Below are 21,563 nucleotides of genomic sequence, written 5' to 3'. Positions count from 1 at the left end.
CGCGCGTGTGTGCGTAATGACGAACCACACAGTTTACGTAAATTACTTCCGGTAACAGCTTTCAGAATAAAAGTCCGTAAAGTTACCGTCAATGTCGTCAAACGTTTATTTCGCTCTTAAAAATGTGATTGTAATCCATTTCACACACTTCAGTTAAATTAAATTGAATTAAACTAAATTCAGTTCAATTAACTTTGTTACTTACTAAGTTTATCGTTTACTAGGAACTGATAAGCATCAGTGCGAAGACAGCTGACATAAAAGACAGCGACAGTTTTGTGTTATTGTTATAATATCAGGGAAATAATGGCTGTTTTTTTTAAATCATAAATAAATATGCTCTGCTTGGTCAGTTACACCGACATTTGACCTTAAGTATTTAAAAACACTGATAAAAGTAACTAAATTCTTCCAAATGTGTCTTTGTAATGTGTTCACACCGTTTTATTATTTATTTTTTGCATTTTATAACATATTTATTCATGTCATTAAGTATTTTCTCTTCGTATGATTGCTCTATTTCATGGATGTTGGCTTCGTTTGGTTTTAAACGGCTGTAGTTTGGTTTTAAATTGTCCGTGCAATTCATGTTTTTTGTTTTTGTTTTTGTTTGTTTTTTATGGGTTTTTTTGTTTGTTTGTTTGTTTGTTTTGATGATCTTTTGGGGGGATTTGTAAAATGTTCCTAATAATCATCATATATATTTTTTATTTTGTCATATACTTTTGGCTTTGACGTAATATTTTGTAATAAGATAAATGTTATTTCCTTTATTGAAATATATTTACACGCCATTAAATATGTTTGCATTCAGTAAAAGTTTTTTTTTTTCTTTTTGCAGTTCACCTTCAGGGCCAATGTACATACGGTGTAAAGAGCAGAAGAAATGTTTAAATGGAAATTTAAATTAATGTGATTGAAATATTAATGGGGGGAAATTTTGAATGAAACTGTAACCATTTATTTTATACCAGTGGTTTCAGTTATAATTATTGTGTTTGTGTGTGTTTGTACGCTTTATACAACCGTGTTATGTGTCATATCATGGTCATATCTGTGTTTTTTTAATTGTGACCTGACAAGGAACTAAAACGTAGTTTTAAGATGTCCAAAATAATGAATAGATAAATAAATTTCTCAAATGTTTCAACTACAATACAAGATAATGACAAAATAAAATGAATTTCTTGCTTGTTGTTAACCAAACCTTGCCATGACTACCCATCAATTAAGAACATCTCCCTTTTTAATTGAATTATGGCTTTTAGGACAGTCAAACTACTTTGATATTCATGTATGACATTATCTACATTAATGACAAATACTAAATATGTTATTGGGCTAAGCAAGTAAAGAGATTAGAACTTTTTAAAAGTTATAACCTAGAAATTTAAAACTTTACAATAACTCATGATAAAACAATACCTTACTTGAGATTTAGTTTGTAATGTTAACAGTAAATACGAGGTGTATCCGTTTTTTCAAGCTTAGTATTATTTTGAGTTTTACTCTTTTTTTTTTTTTTTAATTCTGATTCTAATTAAAATTAAGTTTAACAAACACAGATCCATTAATCATCCATGCTGGGTACTTTCTGTGTATGACAGTGTAATTGTTTAGTTAATATACTTTGAATTCAGTGAGTTACAAAGTTAGAATAGTGGTAAATTTCTCTTTTTGCTGCAGAAAAATCCCTGCCAATAATGAGCTTTAAAGCCATCAGCCGTGAAACATGAACGAGAGCCTCTTTAACGTTGGTTTTTGACTATGCATCCACAGATCACTTCATTAGGTACACCTGCTCAACTTACAATTAACACAAGTATCTAATCAGCCAATCACATGGCAGCAAGAAAAGCTTTTAGACATGAATACTGGGAAGCAGAAAAGTGATTTACTGAACATGCCAGGTTGGCCGGCTGTTGTGTTGTTTATTCTGATCAAGACTCAGGGCGGGCGACATTTTTCTCATCTTCTATTTTCCAGTTCAGCTGAGCCTGAGTGAACTGTAGCCTCAGTCAGCTGATTGTAGTGACACCTGGTGTGGTCTAGCTGCAGTTTGCATCAGCTGCTTGTGAAGCACTCTGACCAACAACCATGGCACGTTCAATAAATCCCTTTTCTTCTTCATTCTGACGCTCAGTTTGAACTTCAGCACATCGTCCTGACTATGCATGAGAGCAGACAAACAGGTGTAGCTAATAAAGTGGCTGGTGAGTGTTTAGGTCCATGCAGACAGGCCTGGCTCCTCCTCTATCACATTTATTCTGAAGGAAAAGTGCCGTATCTCTGCAGTGGCCACGTCTAACTTCACTGTTTGTAGCTTTAGCAGGAGTGCTGAATGGGAGATGACAGACTCAGCGGGGCTTTGAACACATGTCTGATAAGCTGATTCTGAGCGTCCAATGGGAGGAGCAGCCGTGCTGTGTGGGAACTAAACGCCAAGGTCCACATTGAGGACGCTGTCTGCTTCATAGCCCTTTATTTACAACTCCAATTCCACAAAAGTTGGGACTCTGTGTAAAATGTAAATAAAACAAGAGTCAGTGGTTGTCGGATCTCAAAAACCCGGATTTTATTCACAGTAGAACATAAACAACAAATCAGATGTTGAAACTGAGAATTTTTATCATTTCGTGAAAAATACCTTGTTTACCAACACGTCTCATAAAAGTAGGGATGGGGCACCAAAAGGCTGGAGGAGCATTTTGCAACTAATTATGTTTATGGTTTATGAGATTTGACAGTTATTGCAGACTGTGTCATTTACATTTAACACGGCGACCCGACTTTTGTGGAGCTGGGGTTGTTGAAAGATGAACGGTATGAAGTCTAAGGTCTGCCTGCAGAATGAAGAACCAAAACTACACATAAAACAGCGCCGGCACCCCATGAGATGTAAAACTTGTGTTTTGCACTGAGGAGATTTTTTTCATTTTTCCATGAAATCTGGTCAATTCTGTTTCTGGAGATCTTGATAAATAAACTTTCCATTAGGACAGAGGTCCTCAACGTTTTCAGCCTGCGACCCCCAAAATAAAGGTGCCAGAGACCGGGGACCCCCACTGGACCTGAGGGTGGTTGAACAGCCATGAACACTAAAGAATAGTCATGTGGAGACAAGGCCGTCCATTAGAGGGGATAAAGGGGAGAACTTTCTGGAGCTCAGCCAAACTGGGGGTCTATGGAGGTCAACAAAATCATGGTCTGTTGTAAAGTTAAGCTGTGGTATCCATATTTTATACTTAAAATAAAAATAACCAGTCTTATCAATGAAACAAATCTATTTTTAAATCATTTATGTAGTAAATAGCCTTCTTAAAAAAGTACATCTATTTTGTAGAAAAAAAAGAATTAAAATGGGTTAAAATGGAAAAAATGGCGGAAAAGGTGGTGAAGCTGGATCTTAAAAGTAACAGAAATGGGTTAGAAGTGGCAAAAATTGTATAAGAATAGCAAAAACTAATCAAAAAAGGCAAAAATGGACATAAATAGTGGTAAAAAGGAATTAAAAAGTGGCTTAAAAGGCTTCGAATTGGCAAAAATAGGTGGAAATGTGGTGAAATGGGAAGAAAAATTGATATAACCGGCAAAATACTGCTGACTGAGAACAAAACAAATTGGCATATCCGATAGTTAAATGTGGTTAAAATGGGGAAAATGGGCATAAAAAGTGGTAAAATGGGGTTAATAGTGGCAATAATGGGTCAACAGAGGCAACATTAGGCAAGAACTGGTTTAGAAGTGGCAAAAACAGGCAGAAAAAAGTGGTGGAAAGGGTTAAAAATGGCAAAAATGTGTTAAAATTTGTGGGAAAAAATTATGAAAACTGGTTAAAATAGAGCAAAATTGGTGTAAAGTGGCAACAGTGGAATTCTAAAAATCTTTTTTTTTTTTTAGGGAATCTGGTGACCCCCTCTTGGTGTCTTGCGACCCACAAGGGGGTCCCGACCCCAAGGTTGAGAACCACTGCATTAGGAAAACCTTATTTTCCCAGGATAACCAGATTCAACCGTTGAGATGTCAAAAGAATAAACCAAATCTACTGGATATTAAAGGAGAAAAGAGTGAAATCAAATCTACTTACTGAAATAAAAAACCCTTATAAATAGAGTTAATGTGTTGATACTGAGGGTTTTACTTTGAAGCAGACAGTGAGAAGCTGCCTCAGTGGTGCAGCTCTCCTGTTGCTCGCTCTAATGGGCCCTGTCCTCTCTGAGGTCCTCCCTCTGCTCATTGAAGTCCTCCGCTGCTGTTCCAGTCTCCAGTCTGAGCTGGTGATCGAGCTGCAGCGCGAGGCTCATGTCATCTCTGGACTTGATGAAAAAAGATTGTTTGGCTTCAGGGACGCTGTCCTCGGCTTCTTTTAAAAGAAGGTTCATCAAGAAGAGCAGGGTCGCTCCCGGGGGGCAGCAGGATGCCGAGGGGGACTGTCAGCTCTGCAGGTGAGACTAAACACACGGATGGATGTTTGAGTTCACTGGAATAATCTCAGCTGGGCATTAAAGTACTGCTGGAGCTTTTATTTATTTCAATATTTAAGAAAAATGTTTAAATCAGGATCTGCTCCCTCTTTTAACACATTTCAGTCACATTAATGAGAGAAAACTGTTTTAGATAAATATGAGCTAAATCTAACCATTAAAGAGAGCTGCACTCATGGTTTCATCAAGATCAAAACTGTAGATTTTCATACACATTTACCAGTGATTCACCAGTGATTTATGCATTTTTTAAATTTAAATCTCAATTTTGAAAAATATGAGAGCAAACTAATCATATCGATTACAATAAGAAAAGAAAGTTAGTTTGAAATGATGTCTTATTTTCTGCTGTCACGCTCAGCAACAATCACATTTACCATTCACTGCTATTGAAGGGTAATATTTACGATTTTAAGTGATAAAGCAGGATGAGAAAATGATTTGTGACCATTTTTTCTTCATTAATGGCTGAAAAATGATGTTTTATTTTTAATATTAACAATTTGCTTTTGTATACAGTTAAATCAAGAGAAAATGTTGAAAAATGCTGCATCACTAGTACCCCTGCAGCAAATCTACTTATTTAAGAAGCAGCAATCATGGGGTAATTTTGTATTTGTTATAAGTAACTACCACCTTTATCTGCTGTCACTTATGTTCTGAATGAGCCGTTTGAGGTGTGACTGTCTAATCATTACAGATATTATTACAATCATAATGTGCAGCACTTCCTCTATTTAGTTAAAAGGAATAAAGAGTCTTGTGCTTAAATTATTTATTTCTAAATTTGCATTAAATTTAGTATTATAGTACAGTGGTTCTCAACTGGTTTGGTCATGAGACTCGCCATCAACATGACTACCCAAATCTTTGAGATTTTTTTGGTACATCAGATTTATCTAATAAAAAGCAATAGAGCCTGGGCCTAAGACAGTACAAAAGGTGTAACAAAACAAGCAGGACAAAACCTGCATGTTTATAGAGTCTCAGATAATTTGGCACAACTTTTTTCCCAGGCACACGACCCACTGAGGAGGGCTCCATGACCCACTGGTGGGACCCGACCCACCAGTTGAGAACCCCTGCTACAGTGGATAGGGAAAGTAAAGCATACGTTTTTATGTGCATGTTTTTGCCATGCCATTATTTTTGGTCTGTGTGGAAATGTATTTAAAATATACGCTAATGTCAGTGTCCGTAGCTCCTCTGGTACTGGTCTGTGTGTCGATACACTTACTGAATATAAATTTTATATTTATACCTTTATTCTTAGGTGTGCTGCTAGGTAAAGGAGGGTTTTAAAGTTTTTCTAGTCATGTTTTTGTTTTGTCAGCGTTTGTTTTTCACCTCCTAAACCTGATGATTCTTCACAAAGGGCTTTTCCTCACATTAATTTCTATGATCCTCTGTCAGAAATGTGCCACTATAATATGAAATAAAATAAAACTACACTCATTAAATATGGATATGTCAGTTTCAGATTCCTCTATTTATGACCATCCTGTCACCTTGTGTGATCAACTGTATTCCTCTTGTAAACAAAAATGTTGGCTCCACTCGCCTCGCTGAGAATGATGGGAAATGCGGCTCCTCTCAGAGATCTGGGTTATTAGACTGAGCTCAGTAATAAGGGGAAGTTCTCTGGCTCTAAAACAGCTCTTCATTTGGTATCATTTTGAACATTTTGAGTGTGGCGTGTTATTTTGTATGATTTGTCAAAGCCGTCTAAGGCACTGGTTCTCAACTGGTGGGTCCAGACCCAAAAGGAGGTTGCAGAGCAAAAGTTCGATTATGTACTGAAGTCCATAGCGTACATGCATATCGTTTATTTGGCCCAGTTTTACTGTGAAACTGGACAAATTTAAATGTCCATATCAATATTTTAACTCATTTATCTCCTTATCTTGCAGCTGAGAATCTCTGCTCTAAGGTTTGCTGTAAGCTGGGCAAATTTGACAAAGTTCCCTCTAATGTTCTTTTAAAGTCAACAAAAATTGTCATCGTCCTTCAAGGCGCCCTGCAGGAGTCCAGATTTTCAAAGGTGCACTCTATGGTGCTTGTAAGTTGGCAAAATTCGACAAAGTGCCCAATAAAGTTCACCAAGTTGGCATTACTTATATTGTCTTTTTAAATGTTTCCGTTTGAGTGGATGAGGTTTGCCAAAGTGTACTTTAAGGTGTCCTGTTATTGTGCAAAATTTGCCAGAGTGCCCTCTAACGCTCTCTTTAAGTGGACAAAAATTACAAAGTGCCCTGTGTGTTGGTAAAATTTGACAAAGTGCACTCTTAGGTGCTTGAAAATCATAATAAAAAGCTTTTAATCTCTACCAGGATGTCTGACTATTTCACCATTAATGTTTGAAACTTTTTGTGCCAGTGTCCTAGATCGTACAGCAGATGATCTTTTTTTCCCATTTTCACCCAAACGCCCCGATTCTGCCACTGAAGTGAGGAGCTCCTTCACAATGGCATCAGATACTTCCTGGTTGCCTCCTCTAAGAGTTCTTTCAGGCACATCCAGCTTGCAGAGAGCCTTGGGGGTAGATTCAGAGGAGATAGAGGATTATATATCTGAGCTGGGAATTCCCTGGAATTCCCTAAGGAGCAGAGAAAAGTTGCTGGAGAGAGGAATGTCTCTGTTGACTTGCTTAGCCTGCTGCCACTGTAATCCGACCCTGGATAAACAAAAGAATATGCATGGATGGGGGTTGATGGAGTACCATGAAGCTGTGTTTTGGATTAGTTGATGCCAAATCACTACATATTCTCTTTTGTGCCGAAGAAGTTCGATAGACTCCTCTTAAATTTTCTGTTTTCATGAGTGCACACTTCCCCGACTCTCCTGCATTGTTTAACCAGTTCTATTCCTCCTCTTCTTCCAGGTGTTCCATATTTTCCGTGTCCGGTAGCGGTCGCACCGTTCGTCGGATTCTGACAGCCTGCGTCCTCTCTTTCCTGGCTCTCCTGGGCTCCGTATCCATCGACCTCAGCTCCAACTTCGACCTTCTTCACACCACTGAAGCGGCCTACGACGAGCTGACCTCCTGCAGAACGATCGCCATCCTGCAACTGGTCAGTAAGCTCCAAGAGATGAGACGTTTGATCACCAACGAGACTCTGGAGGGAAGTTTTTCAGACGTTGTGCTTCCTGTTTTTGGCCGATTCTGTGCAGAAATGGCGGGCCACAGTAACGGACGCGGGCTTCCCTGCAGTGTTGAGTTGGCTGGGTTTTGTGAGGACATTTGGATCAGGGTTCAGCGATTCCTGAATTCTTCCTCTGATGCAAACAGCACCAGTGAGAACGGTACTTCTGCTTTCTCCCTGACCATTGAAAGACTTCTGGATACGTGGGGTACGCTGGGAGAGACCGTCGTCAAGGCCAAACAGAGTTCTAACTGGAGAGACGTACTGTCTGCAAGCCTTCTGGTCAGATTCAGGGAGCTAAACCACCAGATAATGGACTCCCCTCACACCGGAACTCAAAGTGACTTCAAGGAAAAGTGGACTCATGTTTTAAGCTTGCTCGTCTTTGCTCGAGTGATGTCAGAGCGACTGAACGACTGCTGGTTGGAGAACGTAGAACTCAAGTTAAACTCCAGCACACATGAAAAACATTCGTATATTTTGGACTCAAGTCTTTGGCAGATCTCTGACGCAGCACCAGAGATTCTTTCTGGTTCTAAAACCGGAGTCAAAGCTCTGAAAAACACTGAGCGCTGCCTGTTCGATCGAGCCGTGCCGGCTCTCAGGTTGGCGTCTCGGTCCGTGTCTTCAGGCCTCAGTATGAGGGTCTGCCTGCTGGCCTTAGCCTGCCTCATCTACCCTGTGGTGATGTTCTCCTTTAAGCAGATGACCGAGTGGATCCAGAACTACGCCCACACCCTGAAGGAGAAGACGGAGGACCTGAAGCGCCAGAGGCAGCTGGCTGAGGATCTGCTGCACCAAATGCTGCCCAAATCAGTCGCCAAACAGCTCCGGCAGCGGAAACATGTGGAGGCTGAGAGCTACGACAAGGTTGGTGTGGGTGTTTAAGGTTTCTAGAACCAAAAGGGATAGAGTGTACTTGACAGGCAGCTGTTATCATTGCTCTCTATCAGTGGAGCCAGTTGGTAAATTTAACTCTTACTGAAGCCGGTCAGAAGAGCAAAAACATCTTTTCCACCAAGACAAGCTTCCAGAGTGGTTCTTTGCTCTTCTTACAATAAAGAAACGTTTCCAGTTCTCAAACTGCTGCTACAGCTGCGACCACACTAACGTCTTCACCGGCCGCCGTTGTTTATAGGCTAACAGTCGCTTTAATTTAACCACGCCTGTAGCTTAAACAACAAAGAAATGGCTGAATTAGCTTCATTCTGATGGTTTCTAACAGGCCATGAAATGTGTGGTTGAAATTTCAACATTTGAGCTTCCTGCCAGGAACCCCTCAGCAGATCAGCCAGGAAACCACCACAGAGAGTCTAGAGCAGTGATACCCAGCGTGTGGCTGTAGAGCACCTTTTGCTGCTTTTACCAAATTATTCACTTTTTACTCATTTTCCCCACCTTTTCGACAATTTTAGTTACTTTTCATTCATTTACCCCACTTTTTTCTGCTTTTTGCCAATTTTAGTCATTTTTCACCCATTTTCCCTACCTTTTTGCCACATTTTGCCAATTTTAGTCACTTTCACCCATTTTCCCCACCTTTTTTCTGCTTTTTGCCAATTTTAGTCACTTTCACTCTTTTTTGCCAAGTTTCTGCTACTTTTTTACCATTATTGCCACCTGTAAGCCATTTTTTGTCACTTTTCACCCAGTTTTGCCATTTTCTGCCTATTTTACCCCCGTTTACCCATTTTTGGCCACTTTTTTCCAGCTTTTTCACCTATTTTGCCAGCTTTAACTTATTTTTATTGCCATTTTTCACCACTTAGATTGTGGCTCTCGCAAAGATATTTTTCAACAGTTTGGCTCTTTGGTTGAGCAGAATTGAGTGACACTGGTCTACAGAATATCCAAAATCAAACAGAGCATTAGATCAGGCAGACCACAGAGTCATATATCTGAGATCAGCTGATCTTATGCAGGCCCTCATCAGCTGACAGCCAGCTGATTTGCTCTAAACATGCTATTGGCTGATCGCACTCATGCTGCCATATTTAAACTGCTCTCGCCTGGCTCTCTTTGCAACCCTCCTCCACCCCAGCTCCTCCTTTATTCTGCTTTTGACTCAGTCAAAGACATCCTGCTGTCACTGCTGCCTGCTCTGCTCTGCTCTGGGGTTTTTTGCTGCTTCTTTCTCTGCCTCAGGATTTCCTGGTAAACACAGGAAAGGCAGGAACGCGTGCTGTTCCTGCATGATGCTTTCCACATTGGCTCGTAGACGGGCAATGAATCCCAGAACAGCCATGGCAGCAAATATAAATAACAGCAATAAGTTCAAATTAATAACTGTTTATAAAGAAAAACATTTACAACCACAAATCACGTGCATTTCTTGTTAAAGCAGTCCACACTAAACTGTGAGAATATGGTCAACGTCTGGCTGTGCTCAGCTACAGGGACTTTATCTCAGTTGTGCATGCAGTATTGTCAAAACATAAGGCATATATTTATGAAAAGCAGCTTTTTATAGCGCACATGAACAAATATCAACTGCATAGAGGGAAATAAAACCAGTAACACTGCAGTCTTTACTTAGAAACTGTGTCTTCCTTCCCAGCCGGCACCAACACAGACCTCAGCGTTGAAATTTGACTGACAACAGGCTGGTTTCCAAACACAGAATAAATGGAATAAAAAATAGATCTCAACTTGGTGTTTTAAACCTTTAATGCAAAGAGAGACGCTGCAGATGAAAGATAAGACATTACACTTGAAGCTCCAGACTCCTCTCCGTTCACCTCACACCACAGCGACGGGCGAACACTGAGACGGCCTTACCTCTGCAAGATCTGCAAACATGATGAATGAATGTGTGCCTTTGCTGCCTTTGTTGCTATTGTTGGCGTAATTACCTGTAATTGCCCTGCTCCATATTCATCAGCAGATAAAACAAGTTATTTGGGTGAAAATTGCGTCTGGCTTATTGAAGAGGTTTGAAGCAGCTGGACCCAAAGCACTCAGCACAGCAGTGGGGTGGGGAGACTGAAAAGGACAGGATCATTTCCAGAGAGATTTGAGCTCTGAAAAGAAAATATAAGGGCCAAAGATTCACCTGGTTTTTGTTCTAATTTATCTGGACAAGAAAATATGACAAAGTGAGCACTGAAGGAGGCTGTTTGATAAAGAAAGCACCTGATGAAGCTACACAGGAGCAGCAAATGTTGCAAATCAGGGGAAGTTTCTGTACTTTGAGTCTGTGAAAAGACAGGCGTAAATAACCCACATCTCGGAAAATCTTCATAATCCTCAATAAACTCTGCCACTGTTCTTTGCATACTAGTCTTAATTCAGACACACTGGAGGGTTCTCCTGCATGAACGGCCTGTTTAAGGTCACAGCATCTCAAACAGATTTACATCCAGACTCTGACTAGACCACTCCAGATCATCCATTTAGTTTCTAGTCCATTCAGAGGTGGACTTCCTGGTGTGTTTGGGGTCATTGTCCTGCTCCATAACCCAAGTATGCTTGAGCTTGAGGTCATGAACTGATGACTGGAAATTCTCCTTCAGGATTTTCTGGTAGAGAGCAGAATTCTTGGCTCCAGGTCCAGGTCCTGGTCCAGACCATCACACTACCACCACCATGCCTGACTATTGATCGGATGTTCTTTTGATGAAATGTTGTGTTGCTTTTACACCTTCCAGAAAGTTCACTTTTGTCTGGTGAGTCCACAGAATATTTTCCCAGAAGTCTTTGGGATCATCAGGATGTTTTTAGTCAGTCTTTGTGGTCTTTTTGGTCAGCAGTGGTTTCGGTTGAATCATGAACTTTGACCTTAACTGATTGAGTGAGGCCAGGGAAGGTTCACCACTGTTCATAGTTTTCCCCATTTGTGGATAATGGCTCCCACCATGGTTGGCTGTAGTTCCAAACCTTAGAAATGTCTTTGTAACCCTTCCAGAGTGATAGATGTCAGTGACTTTGTTTCTCATCTGTTCTTGGATTTCTCTAGATGGTTTCATGATGTGTTGGAGATCTTTTAGCCTACTTCACTGTCACATTGGTTCTTATCAGGGTTTTTTGGATTCCACAGGTCTGGCAGTGATCAGGTCTGGGTATGGATAGTCTAACTGAACTCAGCTTTCCAAAAAAATGTGGTTACTCACAGCTAATTCATGATTTAACTAGAGGGTTAACGACTTTTTCACACAGGGCCAGGTAGGTTTGGGTGGTTTTTTTCCCTTAATAAATGAAATCATCATTAAAAACTGACATTTGTGTTTATTCAGGTTATCTTTGTCTGATATCAAAAAGGGCTTTGATGATCTCAAACATTTAAGTGTGACTAATATGCAAAAAACCCTTAAGAAATAAGGCAGAGATAAATATTATTTTACACAATGTATGTACAGCCATGGACAAAAGTATTGGCACCCCTGGAATTTTTCCAGAAAATACACATGTTTATTTCCTTTATGTGCATTGGAAAAACACAAAAAATCGGAAGAAAAAAAGAAAAAATTGACATAATTTTACACAAAACTCAAAAAATGGGCCAGACAAAATTGTTGGCACCCTCAACTTAATATTTGGTTGCACGCCCTTGGAAAAAATAACTGAAACCAATCACTTCCTATAACCATCAACAAGCTTCTTACACCTCTCAACTGGAATTTTGGACCACTCTTCTTTTGAAAACTGCTCCAGGTCTCTCAGATTTGAAGGGTGCTTCTTCAACAGCAGTTTTGAGATCTCTCCATAGGTGTTCAATGGGATTTAGATCTGGACTCATTGCTGGCCACTTCAGAACTCTCCAGCTTTGTCTCCAACCATTTCTTGGGGTTTTTTGAGGTATGTTTGGGGTCATTGTCCTGCTGGAACACCCATGACCTCTGACCCAGACCCAGCTTTCTGACACTAGTTCCTACATTGTGGCCCAAAATTTTTTGATAGTCTCCAGATTTCATGATTCCTTGCACCCAGTCAAGGCACCCAGTGCCAGAGGCAGCAAAATAACCCCAAAACATCCTTGAAGCTCCACCATGTTTGACTGTAGGTACTGTGTTCTTTTCTTTGTAGGCCTCATTCTGTTTTCTGTAAACAGTAGAATGGCATGCTTTTCCAAAAAGCTCTACCTTAGTCTCATCTGTCCACAAAATGTTCTCCCAGCAGTGCAGTTCTCCTCAGTCTCCTGCCATAGTGCTTGACCACGTATGGTCCCAGCTGACACTTATGCACCCTGAGTCTGCAGGACAGCCTGAATTTGTGTGGAAGTTGACTGGGGATGTTTATCCACCATTCTAACTATCCTCTATTGCATTCATTTGTCAGTTTTTCTCTTCTGTCCACATCCAGGGAGATTAGCCACAGTGCCATGGGTTATAAACTTCTTGATTATATTACACACAGTGGACAGAGGAGTTTCAGGATCTCTGGAGATGGTCTTTAACCTTGAGATTGTTCATATTTTTCCACAGTTTAGCTTCTTAAGTCCTCAGACAGTTCTGGGCTCTTCTTTCTCTTCTCCATGCTTGGTGTGACACACACAGACACACAACACAAAGGCTGAGTCAACTTTTAGACATTCTAACTGGCTTCAGGTGTGATTTCTAGATTGCCACCACTGTTACTGCCACAGGTGAGTTTAAATGAGCATCACATGCTTGAAATAAAATGATTTACCCACAGTTTTAGAAGGGGGACAATAATTTTGTCCGGCCCATTTTTTGTTTTGTGTAAAACCATGTCAATTTTTTCTTTTTTCTTCAGATTATTTGTGTTGTTCCAATGCACATAAAGGAAATAAACACATGTATACCAAAAACATTTGTAATTGCAACAATTTCCCGGGAGAAATGGTGTATTTTCTGGAAAAATTCCAGGGGTGCCAATACTTTCATCCATGACTGTATATGACTTCTCCGTCTTCCTGCAGGTGACCATTTTCTTCTCAGACATCGTCGGCTTCACGTCGATCTCAGCGTCCTGTACTCCCTTACAGGTAGTGGAGATGCTCAACAACCTCTACATGTGCTTCGACACACGCATCGACTCCTACGACGTCTACAAGGTAACTGAACCTCATTTACCAGCTGTTCTTAAGAATAACTTTGTTTTAAACTCACTGATACTAACCTGACACACCAGATGGGGAAACCAAGAGTACTAAGAGTTTGGGAAAGGGCAGAGGATTTGAAAAAAACTCAGAGTGTGATTGGATGAACGTTCTGTCTGTCACATCTCTATGGGCCAATCACATTAACAAAACACGTGACGTAGCCGCTACCGAGGAAAAATGCAAACCATGGCGACTGCAGACATGTCAGTACTCGACTTTTGTCGTTTGTGAAAAGAAAACAACTCACTGCTGTTCTTTGTTCTTCCTTTAATGAAGAAATGTCGTCAAATTCTGATAAAACGGGCAATTAGCAGCATCCACGCTAATCTCTTCTACCACAATTGCACCGGTCTCTTGTTGCTGCTTGTTTACTTCACGACTCCACTGAAACCGAAAGTACTGCCCCTCGTCACTGATCGGTCCTGTCACTTTCTAAACAGGCCCAAACGGTTCAGACGGGAGCTTTGCAAGATGGATTCACCAATGAGAAACAAGGAAACCGGCGTATCCGCCTGCTTTGCAAGGTTATGTAGCAAATGGAATGTCTTTCAGATTCAGGTGTGGTGTCATTTCCAGCTCCATGTCTGACTTCCTGACTTGGTGGAACAGTTTTGTATTTTAACGAAAATCTGTACATATTTACCCTTTTTTTCATGGCACCAGCTTCAAACCAGTTCATCCAAGAAGTCTTCTGAGAGGTATGAAGGACAGGCGGAGCAACAGTGTGGCATGCAAATTAAGACAGACACGCCTCCTGTTATGGGAGTAAGTTGAGCTTATGAGGACACAGCATTCATTAATATAAGAACACCGGAGAGAACAGTCATAAATCTGACGGAGGTTTCCTTTATAAACTCTCTGAAGAACAAATTTATGAAACAAATCTGAGGGAGATGTTGGTGTACGAAGCCCAATAAAACGTGGACACATGCAGACATGCAAGGACAACGAACATTCACACGTAAACTGAGATGAGAACAGCTGTTATAAATACAGACTGGGTCTCTGTCCTCAGTTTAACTTTAAAGTTCTCACAGTATGTTCTCTTGTCATTCAGGTTGATAGTTAGTCTGATAGTTTACAGCTGTGCCTTCCTGGATCCTCAGCTGCAGCTGGACTGACAATAAACCTCTGCAACAATGCTAACCAACATCTACTGTGACATGCAGCTTTTGTTTTCTGTTTTACCAAGAGCTCTTTCCTCTCAGACAGACATTTCTCTTCATGTAGAACTTTTAGAACTTCCTACAGGACAAACATACATCCTGCAACTTTGTTGTTTAGGGTCATCAAATTAAGAAAAGAGCACACTGTGATGGTTTTCACTGGTCATGCCTAAACATAACCTAACTGCTCCTCTTGTTTCAAACCAGGTGGAGACAATCGGGGACGCATACATGGTGGTGAGCGGTCTACCTGAGAGAAACGGGGACAGACACGCTGATGAGATTGCAAAGATGGCTCTGGACCTGGTAGCAGCCGTCAGACAGGTCTCCATCCCTCACATGCCCAACCAGAGGCTGCAGCTCCGAGCTGGCATCCACACAGGTGAGATTAAGGTGGCTTTCACACTAGGGGCCTGGTCCTGGATTTGAGTGCACTTGAGCCCAAAGTCCGGTTCGTTTGGGTAGTGTGAAATCAAATGAACCATGACCGGGCACCGGGCCCGGGCCCACTTGGGGAGTTGGTCTCGGGCGCGATTCAAGTGGACTCTGGCATGGTTCGGATGAGATGTGAATGCAACCGCGCTCAGATACGGGACAGAGAGTCATATCAGCTTTATGACGTCATTGTAAAAAAACTAAACTTCTTTCCACAATGCGGTAGTTTGTTCACATTTTTCCTCAATAAAGGGCAGAAATCATCAGAATCCAGTCAATAAACGGTCTGTTGTGACTCACCTTACAGATGAACACAAGTTGGAATCAGTGAGATGAGGTGCAAAGGCAGTAAAAGTCTCCTGTCACCTCAAAAACCGCTGTATCTGTTCAGCACGAGCCCATTTAATCCTCTGAGCTGTAGTAGATGTGCAGATATGAAGAGCAAAGTTGCTGGCATCTTAAAAGTGATTTTAATCATCCATGGCTGCAGGATGGACTTTTTGCCCGGTCAAAACAAAAATAATCTTTGCTCAGGTCATGACCCCAGTGGTTGCCATGGTAGCTTCTTCTTCTTTCTCCTCCTTTGGGGGGTTGTAAACCAGCTATGTGCATACTGCCACCTGCTGTACCGTTCGACGTTGCTAGTGTGAAAGCAAGCGGGGGGGGGGGCAAAGTGGCCCAGTTTGAAACAACTGGGCCTAATGTGAAAGCGCCCTAGGACGGGTCCAAAGCTCAGAGGTGCCTGGAATAACGTCTCAGCAGTGCTAGGAGTTACTACTGTTAAATTTTTGTCGGGTATTAAATCTTGCAATCTGATATTTTATAGGTACAGAAGTTTTTTTCTGCCCAAATAGCTTCAAAACACTGATGTTCTCATCAACATCAACCATGCTAAGTGGATTTCAGCATGTTAAGATGCAGGACCGTTTCTAGCTTTGTGGGGTCCTATGCAAGACTGTGTTTTGGGGCCCCTGATTTGTCAAACCATGATGGAGAGATTCCTAATCCATAAAATGATCCATGAACATGCCACAGTCTGTTACACTTCACAAGAAAAACAGGCTACAAGCCATGAAAACCTCTCATATCAAAATGAAACTTCTAAGGCTGCGACACCCGAGCAAAATAACTGAAAAAAATGATAACAGAAGGAAAACAACAATCCTCACTATGTCAATAAATAAACTAGATATTCACTGTTTTTAAAAGATATTTACTAGTGCAAGTTTTCACAGCATAGTCCATTCACATGTGGTGTTTATTTTGTATTAGCCAACTTTCATGAAGCAAACACTCAAGCTGGGTTTATGAGCACACAGATCCTAGCCAGCTAACTAGCATTTATCCCAGATGATGCAGAACATTCAGCTTTTAGGCCCCCTATAGCAGCTTGTGGGACCCATGTATTTGCACAGTCCGCATATAGCAAGAAACGGCCCTGCTAAGATGCAAATTTTGTGCTGACAAAGCTTTCATAATTACATACAGGTAGGCAGCTCTGGTCCTGTGAAGTAGTGCATTGACTGTCTTTACTCTGCAGGTCCATGTGTGGCAGGAATCGTGGGCTACAAGATGCCCAGGTACTGTCTGTTTGGAGATACGGTCAACACGGCCTCCAGGATGGAGTCCACCAGCCTGCGTACGTACACTTTCATCATGTCGAATCCTCAAAGTGACTGAGTCAGACTGAAGTGTTTGAAAGGCTGTTTCATTCACTGAAATTTGATGAAAATTTGAGCTCTTTTCTTGTCATTTTAGGATGGGGATGTTAGAATAAATGTTTGTTTCTTGTCTCTCCACTTTTGAAAGTAATGGCACATCTTTATCACTCAAGCTCAAATTGAAATAAGAGAAATGTACAAAGTCTTCAGTGATTAGACTGTCGTGATGGCTTCGTGTACTTGAAGGGATGGTGAGGTGAACAGCAGGAATAGATTACCTTCTTTATGGAGTCTAGACACTGGTAGTGGTGAAAGGGGGTGCAGGATCAGATGCTGCACCGGGACACCAACGAGGCGGCTTGGAGGAGACTGAGGAATGCAGAATGAGATGAGCAGGAGACCCTGGAGGATCTGGACTAGATGCTGATGGACTGAATGGAGGTGGCTGGGGTGGAGGAGGGTTGCAGCGTCCACACTGACACCACAGGCTGACTGTGAAAGAGAGGAGGACAGATTTAGAATCTGACGGTGCATGATGATTGGACAAACAACACTGATTAGCTGAGTACTTCAGAGAGTGCACGCCCATAATCAGCTGATCACCAGAGCAGGAAGCGAGAAGGAAATGAGCAATATGAACGACTTCAGTTTGGATTTAAAGTTCTTTTCATTTTCTGTGTCAGCTCAGAAAATCCACGCCAGTTCAGAAACCTACCTGGCTCTGATTAAAGACAACGCCTACGAGCTGCAGCTCCGTGGAGAGATCGAGGTGAAGGTAAGAGATTCAGCACTGGCATCACATTTATTTTCTGTTTGATTGTGAGTGTTCTGAAAATATTAAAGCCTTGTCTTTAGATAAAAATACTCGTGAGCATACCCCAGTGTTAAAGAGTCATAATTATGAAATAAAAATGAAATATTGTTATTATGAGATGAAAAAAGTCCAAATTAAGAGATAAAAATCAAAATAAAGAGATATAAAAGTCATTATTATGAGATAAAAGTCATAATTTTGAGGAAAAAACATCATAATTTTGAGATTAAAAGTCGACATTATGAGATTGACATAATTATGAGTTTAAAAGTCATTATTTTGAGATAAAAATCTTAATTTCGAGATAAAAATTTGTAATTATGAGATAAAAAGTTGAAATTATGAGATAAAAGTCATTATTATGAGATCAAAATTCAAAATTACAACATAAAATTCAAAATATGAGATAAAAAAGTCAAAATATGAGGTAAAAAGTCATTATGTTGAGATAAAAGTCATAATTATGAGATAAAAAGTTGAAATTATGAGATAAAAGTCATTATTATGAGATCAAAAGTCAAAATTACAAGATAAAAGCCAAAATTATCGGATAAAACTCATAATTATGAGTTAGAAAATTCAATAGTACAAGATGAAAAGTTGAAATTATGAGATCAAAAGTCATTATTATGAGATCAAAAGTCAAAATTACGAGATAAAAGTCAAAATTATGGGATAAAATTCATAATTATGAGTTAATTATTCATTATTATGAGATAAAAAGTTGATATTCTGAGATAAAAAGTCATTATTAAGAGAAAAAAGTTGAAATTACGAGATAAAAGGCATAATTATGAGATAAAAAGTTCAAATTATGAGATAAAAAGTCAAAATTACGAGATAAAAATCATAATCATAAGATAAAAGGTTTAAATTATGAGATAAAAAGTCATTATTATAAGATAAAAATGTAGATTATGAGATAAAAAGTCAAAATTATGAGATAAAAATTATAATCATAAGATAAAAGGTTGAAATTATGAGATAAAAAGTCATTATTATAAGATAAAAATGTAGATTATGAGATCAGAAGTCAGAATTACTAGATGTTTCTCTTCCTCTCTCCTCTTGTGTTTCTCCTGCAGGGTAAAGGTAAAATGAACACCTACTGGCTGGTTGGTCATAAGAACTACAGCGTGCAGAACGACAGTCTGGTCTGTCACTGGAACCCAAACATGGCCAGGAAGAAGAAGACGGTGGCCGGCAGTGACGTCTCTGTGGGAAATGTGAGTCCAGTTTTTATCCTTCCTGAACTTCCTAATCAGCGCTGCCAGACGGGTAATCATTGTTCCTCTCTGCTGCAGTCCTCAGTGACCGTCCAGAGCCTCAGCGACAACGCCACCACCCCGCTCTCCCAAACGCCCCCTCAGCCTCAGAGAGACAAACCTGAGCTGAGCGTCGCAGCTCAGATGGAGTCCACCAGTGGCCATGATGGAGGACCCACAGTGAGAGTAGAGCCTTCTTCAGGAACCTAAGGGTGCACAGACCTGACCTGTCCATCCAGAATCCGTTTTAGTGATGCGGAGGGTTCACCTGAATGATAAATCTACATCAGCAGTTAGAAGAGCATCAGAACTCAAACTCAGCACATCCTCATATCTGAACACGTCTCTAGGCCAGGTAGAACTTAGAATAAAATAAATAAAAATATAAGCTCACTATTGGTGACATATCGACCTTCTAACACTAATCCTGCTGTTTTACCTCCTCACACCTGTAGGTTCTGTGCATAGAGGTAGGGTTTCCTGAGTCTTGTTGGTGAGGAGGTTTAGGGTGAAGTTGTAGGACTACGTGACACTTCATACAGAAATTTTCCAGAGGCACACGCCAAACCGAGTATTGTGACAAGTCTCCCAGAATTCCTTGTGAATCATTGGTGAAATGGCTGCACTAGAAGTGTACAGATGTCAGCGGTTTCTTTGTAAATAAGATTTGAAAATTCTGACAACAATGAAATATAATTTAAAGTCGTTTCAATGATGGTCCTTTTGGTTTTAAACATCAAATCTGTCCCTAAATCACTCATGTAGTTTTTTCCCTACCTTTTTGATCCACAGCTATTATAACTTTATCTGTAGGCCCCTTAGTGTAGGGATTCTCACCATTGGGGTTGGGACCCCCATGGGGGTCGCGAGACACTGAGAGGGGGTCTCCAGATGCCCTAAAAATACTACAAATATTTTTTTAATTACACCATTGCCACTCTACACCAATTTAGCCAGATTTTAACAAATCTTTATCACTTTTTCCCCACAACTTTTGCCCATTTTAACACATTTTTGCCTCCTAAACCCATTTCTGTCCATTTTAAACCCTTCCTGATACTTTTCCTGCCTGTTTTTGACGCTTTAAACCAATTCTTGCCACTTCACATCTATAATTGCCTCTGTTGACCCATTTTTGCCTCTATTAACCACTTTTTCAAACCACATTTTAACGCCCATTTTAACCACATTTCACTATTTAATATGCTAATTCTTACCAGTTTGACCCATTTCTGCCAATGTTTCTGTCTCAGTTAGCCCTTTATACTAGTTTATATGAATTTTTCATCCCATCAGACCCCCTCTCAGTGTCTCCAATGTTGAGAACCCCTGCCTTAGTGAATGAAGCCTGTGGTCTTTTTGCCTAAAGATGAAGGCACACAGGAAAAGGACCATTTATCAGCGTAGAATAACAGAAGAGATCAGTTAGATATCTGTTATTGTTTCATGGTAATAATAGCGTGTCAGTTTTATAGAATAGTTCAGATTTCTCACTCATGTTCTTTCTGAGTCAGAAAACTCTAAAGTCTGTTTTCATAAAGACATCTGATCTCAATGATCCAGAAGTCACTTCAACATTTCATCACTGAGGTGTTGTGAGTCAATATTTGTAAACTTAATGTACATATTTTGTGTATTATTTGTCTAGTTGTGTCTCTTTTTTGTCAGTGTGAATCTGTGTCTCCTAAATATGAAAGACTAATAAATTTGGTTTATTTGCTTGTTTATCTCATTTTATTTTGATCATTTTTAAGATCGTTTTTAACCAGATGTGGAAAAATGCTGACTTCTGTACTCTAAAACAGTACAGTTAGTCTGGTTTAAATTTACCTAAGTAAAAGTAAAAAGTATTTAGAGTTTAAGTGCTGAGTAGCTACTGAGGAGTTGTTCAGGTAAAGACACACCTCTGCTTTAGAGTCAAAAACACTGAAAAAATGACACTGTTCATTTCACACATACAGAGTTAAATTTACTATTAAATTTGTAATTTAATAGTAATAATTTAAATGTTTTTTATGCCAGTTATTGTACACCATGTCACTGTTATTTTATATGGTAAAAACACAAAAACACCATATTTGCCATATAAAATGGTCTAGAAAGAAAAACTTTTTCAATAAATAGAGTCTTGGCCATGTCAATGATGAGTAGCAAAATTGATTTTGATGCATTAAAATTTTTTTTGTAGTGCCAAATGTCATATTTTAGCTCCATCTGTCCTTGTACGTCCATATTCTGGACATACAGAAATCTGTTAATTAAACACTATTTTCAAAAAATTTTTAACTTTCACTGACTCAAATCTCTTCACCAACTTCAACCCTGACCACTTAAAAAATATATATGTATCAATTTTACACCCTTTTTATGCCAGTTATTGTCCACTATGCCTATGACTTGGATTCAGTGAGATAGCATCCGTGCTAAACAGATGAGTCTAGCGGTGTGTAAAACACGGCAGTTTTACCATCCTTTTCTTTAGCCTCCTCCTCTAGCAAATCATATGCGAGCGAACGCATTTGATGTTAAGTTTA

At 39.9% G+C, this 21,563-nt stretch overlaps 1 protein-coding gene across 1 annotated transcript; it reads left to right on the top strand.

Annotated features, from left to right (window-relative positions):
- Positions 1-4,282: 4,282 nt before the first annotated feature.
- On the top strand, positions 4,283-20,986 carry LOC121517700 (receptor-type guanylate cyclase gcy-18). Its single transcript, XM_041799667.1, has 8 exons — positions 4,283-4,445; positions 7,366-8,497; positions 13,506-13,640; positions 15,062-15,236; positions 16,830-16,928; positions 17,634-17,725; positions 18,850-18,990; positions 19,069-20,986. Exons 1-8 carry the CDS (start codon positions 4,303-4,305, stop codon positions 19,237-19,239), a joined length of 2,088 nt encoding a protein of 695 aa, XP_041655601.1. The 5' UTR covers positions 4,283-4,302; the 3' UTR covers positions 19,240-20,986.
- Positions 20,987-21,563: the final 577 nt, after the last annotated feature.

Source organism: Cheilinus undulatus, linkage group 11 (assembly GCF_018320785.1).
Source record: "Cheilinus undulatus linkage group 11, ASM1832078v1, whole genome shotgun sequence".
NCBI lineage: Eukaryota > Metazoa > Chordata > Actinopteri > Labriformes > Labridae > Cheilinus > Cheilinus undulatus.
Note: the sequence above shows the minus strand (reverse complement) of the source record. Positions and strands in the feature narration are given on the sequence as shown.

Excerpts from the sequence above, each read along its gene's own strand:
- LOC121517700 (XM_041799667.1), top strand. The coding sequence starts at position 4,303 with ATGTCATCTCTGGACTTGATGAAAAAAGATTGTTTGGCTTCAGGGACG. Across the intron at positions 15,237-16,829 it reads CCGAGCTGGCATCCACACAG|GTCCATGTGTGGCAGGAATC; the intron begins GTGAGATTAAGG and ends TTTACTCTGCAG. Across the intron at positions 18,991-19,068 it reads GTGACGTCTCTGTGGGAAAT|TCCTCAGTGACCGTCCAGAG; the intron begins GTGAGTCCAGTT and ends TCTCTGCTGCAG.